The sequence below is a fragment of the Anolis carolinensis genome, unplaced genomic scaffold (assembly GCF_035594765.1).
Source record: "Anolis carolinensis isolate JA03-04 unplaced genomic scaffold, rAnoCar3.1.pri scaffold_12, whole genome shotgun sequence".
NCBI lineage: Eukaryota > Metazoa > Chordata > Lepidosauria > Squamata > Dactyloidae > Anolis > Anolis carolinensis.
In genome coordinates, this window is record NW_026943823.1 from 10,796,887 (window position 1) to 10,807,818 (window position 10,932).

General features: G+C 41.5%; 1 protein-coding gene across 1 annotated transcript; it reads right to left on the reverse strand.

Annotated features, from left to right (window-relative positions):
• Window positions 1–1,401: 1,401 nt before the first annotated feature.
• vamp7 (vesicle associated membrane protein 7) lies at window positions 1,402–10,921 on the reverse strand. Its single transcript, XM_003223361.4, has 8 exons — window positions 10,766–10,921; window positions 7,665–7,819; window positions 6,328–6,385; window positions 5,957–6,094; window positions 5,319–5,409; window positions 4,851–4,918; window positions 3,555–3,647; window positions 1,402–3,116 (listed from the first exon to the last, which is right to left on the reverse strand). Exons 2-8 carry the CDS (start codon window positions 7,808–7,810, stop codon window positions 3,051–3,053), a joined length of 660 nt encoding a protein of 219 aa, XP_003223409.3. The 5' UTR covers window positions 7,811–7,819; window positions 10,766–10,921; the 3' UTR covers window positions 1,402–3,050.
• Between the last annotated feature and the right edge of the window lie 11 nt (window positions 10,922–10,932).

The window sequence follows — 10,932 nt, forward strand, 5'->3', positions numbered from 1 at the left end:
GTGGTTAAAGGAGAAGTTATTTCTCCTTCAATGAGCTTTTCACCTAGATAATGGCAGTGTTGATTTCAGTGAGAAGATGGAAGAAAAGCTAAAGCCACACTTCAATATACTCAGATTGAACTATTTTAGGATGAGAACAAGCAGGTCTATTTGTATTTCTTTTATTCCAAAAAGTAAAGGAAACAATATCAAAAACCGTGTAGCTTTGACAGAATGCAGCTGGTGTCAAAGTATACTGAATATACTGAACTAAATCACACCATCCCTCTTCTGATATCACCAGTGCACTTTACATTTCCTTGCTGGCTGTTGGGCTAAGAACTTCCCCTTTGATCAAGGAATGTTAATGACAGGTAATCCTAAACAACTTGTCTCAATTAGTAGGTGTCACTGTGCCTTGCTTTAAAGAACTTGGATGTGCTGCACATACTTGTGTATGTTGATCTCATCTATTAACTTGAAGACATGAAATACACAAGAATTAAAATGTACTCATGAAATACAGATTTAAATTCACAACATAAAGGGCAAGAGCTTAAAAGCTAAAAAAAAAATGCCAACCCCACTTCCTCTCAAAGGAGTGTTGAAAAAGTAGTAGTTGGCACTTCTTTTAGGCTTCCAGGACAGATTGATCTCTCAACTTTGACCATTCTAATTAGAGAAGAGGATAGTTGCTTTTTTGATAAGAAATATGGTATGATACATTGACTCATGGATAAGACAACCCAGGTATTTGGAGCTGGTTTTTTTTAACCAACACTTCCAGACATATTCTGCAACAACACTGCATCTAAATAAAAATGCTTAGGTGACCTCGCTGCTTGCGATTCTGAATCTGATATATCTTGAAATGACAACTAATATGCCTCCCCTGCATAAGAATGTAATAGTAGCCATTTACTGGTTACGGATGGCACTGAAGTGCCCAACTTTAATTCCTGCAGGCATCATTCCCAAACATCTCTAAGACACTGATGCAAGTAAGACCTAATATAATCAAATGAATAAACCATCTGCTTGCAAAGATGACCGCACTATCCAAAAAAGGGAAAACAGATTTATGTTAAGCAGTTTTTCAAAATATCCTAGGGAATTATGTGTGTGTTCATTTACAAAAACAGGCTTTCAGACTATTACGAACAGAATAGTACTATCAATTTCACATTCAGTTTGAAGGCGTGATCAGAGGCCTGAGTAGAATTTAAGGTTTAGATTGCTTCATAGATGGCCATGGGCCTTAGGACCGCTGTTGCAAGGGAGACTGGGATGTCTTTTTGTGAGCTATAGAATGCCTTTAGTTTCAGCAATCTAATTTTTAGTGATACCACAGAGAAAACAACAAAGATCTCATGAAGCCACACTCATCGCCCCCTTGATTCATATCAGATAAGGTTAGTCAAACAAGATTAATTTTTTTTATTTCACAATAATGCATCAGTGCATTTTAAAACAGGAAGCAGACTTTTAATATACATAAAGGCAATCAGAAAATTTAAGAGTTACTATGAACAGTTCCTAAAACATGCACAATGAAACACTGACTTGTGCCTGGAAAGGTATTTGGAAGGAAAGGGGAGATAACAGGAGCAGAGGAGCCCTTCTCAAATGGTCTTTCTCAGACATTAGTGAGCCTGGCCATCCCTTAAGAGAGAAAGCAGGCCCTACTGTAGTGCTCATCTGAGTTTGTAAGTTGGAAATGGCCTGCAGGAAATGTACAGAAAACAAAAACTGGATGGGGAAGAGCAGCATGGGGGAGGCTAAGCATCTCTAGGAGTCGTCATGCCAGTACTTCATACTTCCATAGCACTTTATGTTAATCTGGGAGGTGGAGGGTACATTTCACAGTTATCTGACAGTTGCACTGTGGGCAGCACATTGACATAACCATAATTTGCTTTCACATAAAAGCCTTACATTCGTCCAAGATGAGCATCAAGCATTCGAGAGGGCAACTCCATTTACCCTGAAAACAGTGTAACTTTTCCCTGTCATCACCCACTTAAGCTGTAGCCCTTTTGGCTGAGACAAGATCCCCAGCAGAAACTCCCAAAGTACTCAGAGGTGCATACAGTCCAACTTGTGCATGACTTGTTCTGAAGGCATCACATCCAACACAACTGTCCCTCTGTCGCATTGTTCTGCAGCTGTCCGAGCAATTATGCAAGTACATGCCAGAGTTTGCTTCTCAAACATCATTTTTTGAGCAGGTTCCCTGGAGATGGCCAATTTTAAGCTTTCAATGCCCCTTGCATTTGAAAGTGTCCACCAGCAGCTCAGAATCCCAAAGTCTTGTCCAGTCTGAACTCTGTTACTGGGAGTCTAGGCACCATAACCATACCACATTTACAATCAGCAAGACAACTGCACAAGCCTGGCAAAGCAATGGCTCTGACTGGTGCAGGATTTTGCTCACCAGAGGAGACGTTTCTTGGAATCAGAGCTGAACACCTCTGGCAAGCAGGACAGGAGGAAAGCACAGAAACTACGAAGAGTAGCTACAAGAAAGCAAAATCAACACCTTTGCCAATCACCCGGTTCACAGGTCAGAGCCCACCAATGTGCCTAGTAATGTCCTCTAAAGACAAAGTCATGGACTGACATGATTTTAGGAAAGGCACTGCTGGGAGGAGCTGGCCACATGCACTGGAGCAAGGGTACACAGAGAGGAATCCTTCGGTCTCGGTGGCACCCACCCACATTGCCCCCTCAAGGGTTAAAGGATGAAGGTGAGGGCAGTCAGCACTCCGCCTGCTCCAGCAGGGCTTCCAGACAGTAAAGTGCAAAGCATGAACTCTTATTTAGATCCACAGTCAATGCCTTCCTTTCCCCCGGGCAGCTTAGAAGTGAAAGACAAAGGTATACCTTTGAATAGGCTTAAACAAAACAACACCTCTGCCTTGGAGGCTGCTGGCTTGGGATCCCACCCAAGCCCCTTTTTGGGGTGATAAGGCAAAAAGGGTCAAGTGTCCTGGAAGGATGAAGAGGAAGGAGGTCTGAGTTTGTTTTATGAGGGTCATCCGTACACATGTGCAATTGACTGGTTCCGATGGCTACTTTACACAGTCTGGCCACAAGATGCCCCCGCAAGCCGCTGACACAATGATGTAGATTATGACCTGTATAAAAAAGTCATTTCAATGAAAAGTGCACTTCCCAATGGTTAGAACAAGGCCTGGAGCCCCATTTTTCAACACAGATTTGCCTAAATTTCCCCTAATGTTTTGGGGAGGCTATTTCAGACACATTAATTTACCAAGAGCATAATTCATGATCAGGAGATACCAAATCCAAAGAGGTTACAGATAGAGAGAACCCAGCCCATTCAGAAATGTATAGAGATATTCATTTATCCTAGTTGTAACATCCCTTAAGCAAGGAAAAAGGAAACAGAAAAAAAGTTAAATGCCTCAGCCTTTAAAAAGGGCCTCAGCTCAAAAATCTATCCTGGAGACTAGTAACCAATAAGGGGCCTTCATTCTTTGGCACATTCAGACAGGCTTAAATGCACAGCTTCCCCCCTTCCCATCCCCATTTAATATCGTACAGCAACTTACGATGGATACTATGGCAATAATGATGGTTAGCTTGAGGTTCTTCATGCACATTGCTCTAGCCAGGTTCCGGCTGGTTGTTTTGAAAGTGACAGACTATGGGGAAAGCACAGAAAACTTTCTTACTACTACCCTGTTTCCCCAAAAATAAGACATCCCCTGAAAATAAGACCTAGCACATCTTTGGGAGCAAAAATTAATATAAGACACTCTTATTTTCAGGGAAACACGGTATATCCAACACTGCCTATGCCTTGAGACAATGCCAGTTCCGCAGTCCACCACATGGAAAACCTGCTGAGCTGTTATTTTGGCATAAGGCTTAGACTCAACATGGTAGCAAAGAAGTTTAAAATCAGCAAGTCTCCAGTGTAATCAAATACAGACTTAACGGTCTAGTTGTCATTTTACCCCTGACATTTCCTAGAACAAGCAATCCTTTTGCAAATATTTCATTTTCCTCTCAGTAAAAATAATAGTGTTTTTAAACCTGATCACTACAGAACAGGAAACCAATTATTAATAAATGCTCCACCACCCCACCATTTTTCTATTTTGGTTGCCCAAAAGCATCCCTTTTTCGAACCTGAAACATTTCCACAATGATTCTGGCTAGCTGGGAAAACCTATGGATATGGAGGCTAGCCAACTGAAATACTGACACAACTTTACAAGTATACATCAATCCTTTGCATGTGTACTATTTAAAAAATCACACAAATGTATACATCATGAGTCACTTGGCACAAAAATCCAAACTATCCACCCACTTCCAGCCACAATAATTATACCACTTCTTATTTCAAAACAATGCTAAGATTTGCTGCTTATGCAACAGGTGTACTTTGACACTGGAAGAAAGACACCTGACCAATAATTGCTTTTAAAACATAGGGGAAAAGAAAAAGCAGCAAACCAAACTAAGCAAATGTGATAGATTTTAAAATCAAAGGGAAGGGTCCCACATCCTCAAAGAAGGCCTCAAACTTCTCTGTGGATGAGGGGGAAGAAAACCCTATGACTATGCCCTTTAGATTTCAGATCATGTTCACAAGTACTGGTTTATCTGCTTATAAACAGTCGGGAACCTCATTATTGCATCCTGTCAACAGGTAGCCAGCGTTTAAATACAAGCTATTTCAAGAATGAAGATGACTTCTTCATTGTCCTCTATTAGAGCACTTCCTGAAGTCAGACTCAGCAAATACCAGTTAGATAATTTCAGTTCTGCCTTCCTACACATAAATTACAAATCCCATGGTAAGTCAATTGTCTCCTTGCCCTAATCTAAAAACATACCGAATCCACAAGGTTTTCAGTTTTGTCTATCAGCAACTCCAACTTTTCTCCTCTTTGGGCCACCAGATCTGAGATGAAGAAAAAGCAAATAATGAGAAGGATAACAGAACAGTGGTCTGACAGGGTAAATGGCCTATGAGATCTTGGTGTGTAACTAAAAGCATGGCCAAATCCTTTCCAGAGGCTTTAAAAGAATGACTATTTTTAAAAATATACAAAAGAGCTAGGAATCAGGCTTCATGTCAGCTCAGGGAAAGGCAGGGTAAGTACAACAAGGATGGTTTGGTTTTCTCTCTCAGTCTTTGGTCACATAGGCAATACAGGCCTACTAGCTACTAAGAGAGTGATTTCCCTTTTCCCCAAACTGCCCCTTCCCACAAGAAAGCAGAGTTTAAGCAAACGTATCAGGTTACAAAAACAGGGTCTTGCAGGCGTTTACTACACCTGTACGAAGAAGCACCACCATACCTATATTACGGACCATGATCCCCTTGAGCTCGTCTACCTGGGCCTGCGTCTCTGCCACCTGATCAGAGCCCTTGTTCTCAGAGTGGTATTTCTGCAAGCCAGAAAAAAAAAAACAAGAGAGACATACATGCATAATTTCACAAAGCAGTATAAAGTCTAGTGGAGGTTTGAGAGAAAACTTGAAAGAAATACAAGATTTTTATGAAAGTAATAGAAACAAAGGCCATTACACCCTCAATCCTGTGCCATTTGTTTTCCAGATTTCAAAGCAATTGTATTTTTTAAAGATACATCCCCAGTTCCCCTTTATGAATCACGTTCTGCTCGATTTAATTTTGCTTCACCAGCTATGTCCTGCCACAACCTTCCTTTTATCCAAGTTCGTTTTAATCTTGGCTTTTTTAGATTGAGTGTTGCATTTCCCCATGTTAAAGACTGGTTTATATTTCTTGATCAATATGAGTGCTTCCTTAGAATTGTTTATTATATAGTGTAGTCTGCATTGATTTTGCCCATGTGTCCAACCACTTTCTGCTATGCAGGGAGACACAACTGAACCTCTCCCAACAGATGACCATCCAGCCACTGTTTAAGAATCTCCAAGATACATACATGTGACACCAATCACGAAACCTCACCAGTTGTGCAGCCAGAACACTAGAAAACTCGCTGTTCATGGCATAGGGAAGGGCCGTCTGTGCACGAGAACCGTAAGTTGTTTGAAACCGCTTTTTTATTTCATTCAGAAATGTGAAAGCTCGGGAACGTTCAAAGTCCTGAAAAGGCAGAAAGTGAGGAAAGTTCTGTACAGCACCAATTGGCTCAATGACAGATAAATCAAACAAGATTAAAAGTGCAAATATTTTTAAAATTGGAAATATATGGACCAGTTCTAGCTTTTTACATAGCTGACACACAGCATCTCCCCAGTGGGTATCTATGCTTCTAGTAACCACATACCAAAAGCATAAATATTCACAAAAACACTTTTGTCCTCCCACATACTCACATCATCAGTGATGCAGAGGTATATAATCCGGTCCTGGCAGATGTAGTGGAACAGGTAACTGGAGGAAGACAAAATAACAGTACAATGTTTTTAATTAGACCAGGACTCTGGGAGTGCAAATGCTTACTTGGCTATCGAAATCCACTTGCTGTCTCTGGCCAAGTTACACTCTTTCTGAGGAAGGCAATGGCAAAACACATTTTGCCAGGAAAACCCTTTGATAGGATCACCACAAGTCTGAAGCAGCTCAAGGGCATGCAATAGTGCTACATTTTCATGCAGTTCGTGTTAAAGAAACCAATCAAAGACTTTTGTCATTAAGTAACAGGAAAGCATGCAATCTTCATCTGAAAAAAAGATAGGATCACTAACTGTAGACGAGAGCTTAGCAAACAATAAGTATTTAATAATTACTAGTTCAGCAATGGATTCTGATATGAAAGGCTCTTCCTAGCACATTTCCACATCACAGAAATCCAGCATATATATCTTGTTTGCTGTGTCATACTATGTATTTGTGTCAATAATAATAATAAGAACAACAACAACAACAACTTTATTTTTGTATCCTGTCTCCATCTCCCCGAAGGGACTCAGGACAGCTCACATGGGGACAAGCCTGATCAACATGGATTGAAACACAATCAGCAAAATTAAAACATTGTAGCTACATAAAACATAAAACAATATCAACAGCCATTTAGAACCTGAGGAGTAATTACTGGAAATTCAGAGGGTAGGAATGAGATTCAGAGTTCTCATCCAGGCATTCTTCAGCTTCACACACTCAGGCTCAACTGCGACAGGATTTTGTTTAATTATCATTAACAAACTGATAGCTTGCAAGCCAGAAACCTATGACCTGCAACCACAGCCAGTTCCAGCCACCCAGTATTGTGGAATACCAGTGGACAGAATGTATTTTCTCAAGTTTAAGAACTGAGCCATACAAAGGTAAACAATAGTCAAAGCATCAATTCCCAACCATTTGTTTAGATTCTTCTAAAGATTCAAATTTCAAAGAGGAAGCAGTAGCCCTGTCATGGCTTTCTTGGGTGTCTTCTTCCAAGGGCAAACTGCTCTTTGGATGTTTTCCATAGTATTTTCTCTCAACTGTTGTTACTGAGGCCTTATTCTAATGCAAGCAGGAATGAACATCTCTATTCCAGGTTCACAGCATGAACAGCATAGGCAATAACTCCCACATTATCCACACTTTAGCAGAGATAACCATGTTAGCTCTTTTCCTTACCACTATGTCTGTGTTTGGATGACTGCTTTCATTTCAGCCTCTCACCTGAAGAAAAATATCTATTTCTCCCTAGAGCAGTACTCACTTTCCATGGGAGTAGGTCAGTTTGTTGTTTTCTGATGGTATCTTTGCCAAAATCTGCTCCGTCACCTCCAGGAAGTTCCCTCCACACCAAGCATGTTTGGCTAAGATGGTGGAGCCCCTGGCCACCACTGCAAACAGAATAGCCATGGCTGAAGGCTGGTAGAAGGGACAGAAAAGATAAAAAAAATCTTTACTCATTAGCACACTACATCATCATCATCTAAAAGTTATGTTTTTCATATGCAAGGTTACAAGAGCAACTCTCAACCATTACTCTACCTCACTCTCAGCTAAATGTAATTAGTGCTGTACTTGAAAGGAAAGCACTCATGGAATATGAAGAAGAGAATGAAAGAAACATGGTTGGAATAGAGGAAGAAATGAAGATGAGAAGCAATGCAGATTTGCTGCTCATATCAGGCACTATACCAGCAAAAGGAAATCAAGTTCATCTTATCTGACACTTGGAGCATGTGAAGAGGGCATTGTGAAATCTGATTAAGGACCTTTAAGTTTTTGGCTGCAGTGAGTGCTCAAAAAAAAAAAAGGATTGTAAAAGAGTGTAAGCACAGTCAGTTCTCGACATTTGCTGGGGTAAGGGAAGCACACTAGGGGATCTATAGATTCCTACAGAGAACATATTAATCAAATCCACAAATAATCAAATCTGCAAAGATCAAGCCTGCTAACATGAAGGGGCCAACTGTATTCTACCAAGCATGTGCTGCAATCCAGCTGAGTTAACACTGCAGCCTTCACATGATAAAACCATCAAGTCATCTATGAGACAGGAAAGGAGTATGCCAAAATCTGGCACAGCAAGAAATATTATGCAAAGAGCCAATCATATACTTGGGTTAAGACTCTTCAGTAAACTCTCAGCAGTTAAATATCATGCACCATTATTTTCTCATTCCCGTAGAGCGGATAGCCAATTTCATTTGAACAAATAGGCACACCACACCTCCCATTTTAAAGGCTTGAGAACGGACAGCTAATGAAAGATAATATACCTGAAGTGCCCTTCCAGAGAGATTCTTAAGTATCCAAAAGAAAATGCTTCTGAACTGAGGTCTGGGAGTGTGTGTGTGTGTGACTGAAAGTGTATTTTCCCATGAGAAACCTCTAACTAGTTTCATAGGTAGCTTGTTCCTAACAGAAGAAATCACATTAGTACCATTTTGAAGACACTCTCAAACTTGCAGTTCTTGCTATTCAACACTGAATGAGTTGAACAGTATATATCCCCCCAGCCCAGTTATATTCAGCCTGGTGAATGTGAAATGCTCCGTCTCAACTCAGTATTTCCAAATACACATTCCCCTCCTGTTCTGCAAGAACAGTGGTTCTCAACCTGTGGGTCCCAAGATGTTTTGGCCTTCAACTCCCAGAAATCCTGACAGCTGGTAAACTGGCTGGGATTTCTGGGAGTTGCAGGTCAAAACACCTGGCGACCCACAGGTTGAGAACCACTGTGCTAGAAGGATTTGGTTAAAGATGATCCTCTGATGGCCTCAAAAGGTGTGGCTCCACCGTAAACCAGCCAGGAAATCAAATACTGGATTGGAGATTATTTATCATGTGGGCAGCTTGACTGTGAGTGTTCATTCTTTACCCCAACAAGCCAGAATTAGGGGAAGAATTAGGTCACTTGGGGAATCAGACTTGAAGCTGGACCATAAAAAGGCAAAACACTTTTCAGATATTGGCATTATAACAGGAAAGAAGGGTCAGAGCTTCTATTTGTTTCCATGTGTTACACTTTCCTTTCTTCTGCTGTTGCCTATACAGCTGAGCACTTTCAGTTTTCATCTTTGTCTGAAAAGATGGTAGAATCCAAGCATGACAACAAGTCACAATCTTGACTCTAGGCCATACTGCTTGACAGCGTGATCTTGAAGGTCTCCCCTAGCTCTCAAATGCCATAAGCAAAAGTCACACTTGGCAAATGGATTTTTTTTCTTTACTAGCGCACATGATCCAATAGCAGCCCCTGCAGTAAGAAGGTTTCTTAAAGGGCAAGGACGCTTAGCTTCCTATTAAGCCTCTGCTTCTTGTATAAAACCATTTAAGAAAGCAGAAGTGTATTAATGCAATCCTAGCCACACAGTTTGCCAAAGGGAAAATCGGTTGCTCCTTGTGCAAGTCGCTCTATCCGGGAAAGGTTTTTTTTAAAGCCCTCTTAGCTTATACTGCTAATTATTTATTGTCTACTCACATTACTTCCATTTTATATCCCCTTCAGACGGTAACCTTACACAAAATAATAGTCACTACTACTTTGTTTTCAAATATTATCCCTTCAAGACATTATGTTCTAAGATGCCATTTAAAAAAAAAAAAGATTAATACAGGTCTTTCCACTGCACAGGAGGATGTGCATGGTCTTCCTGTGCTGTTGTGCAGGCTTCTCAAAGTATGTCGGAATCACGTCAATGTTTTGTTCCAAAATGTTCTGTGACCCTCCCATGCAGATGCCTGAAACCTTGCCTTGAAATGTTAACTGGATTAGATTACTGACTGAATCAACTACGTGACCCACTGAGTTTGCACACTTAAGACAAGGGAATCTTTTGTTTTCTGTGCTGAAGAATCAGCAGTCTACTGTGCCACATAAACCAGTTCAAATCAGATATTGTGGATGATCTGCCTTGATATTCTGGGTTATATGACTGTGTGGAAAGGCCTTGAGTCCACACTGCCATGAAACCCATTTCAAAGCAGATATTGTAGGATGATCTACCTTGATATTCTGGGTTATATGGCTGTGTGGAAGGGCCCTGAGTCTACACTGCCATATACTTCAGTTCAAAACAGATATTGTGGGTTATTTTCCCCTTGATATTCTGGGTTACATAGCTGTGTGGAAGGACCCTGCGTCTTTCAATTGCGAAGGAAAGGAGAAGGCCTGAGTCAGGCCTAACCCTTTCACTGACGGGGGAGGCGTTGCTATAGCAACAGCGGCCTACCCAGAGGCTTCTCTACCACCAAGGAAGTGGCTCTCCTCTTTAGCGGCAGCCAAGCCTTCTATTTCCTGGCAGAGGAAGGAAGCGCGGCTCCGTCTCTTCCCTCCTCCTCTCCCCGGCCTTTCCGCCTCCTCACCTGGCCAAGCGCCCGTCCGGACCCTCCAGGCCCCGTCCTGTTGTCGACAAGCTCCCAGGACAAGACAGCAGCGCGTGAGCTTCCGCCACTAGCCACGAAGGCTTCTGGGAAGCCGAGTTCGGACGCTGAGAAAGACAGGAAGTGACGAGAATTGTGAGGCGGGAAGT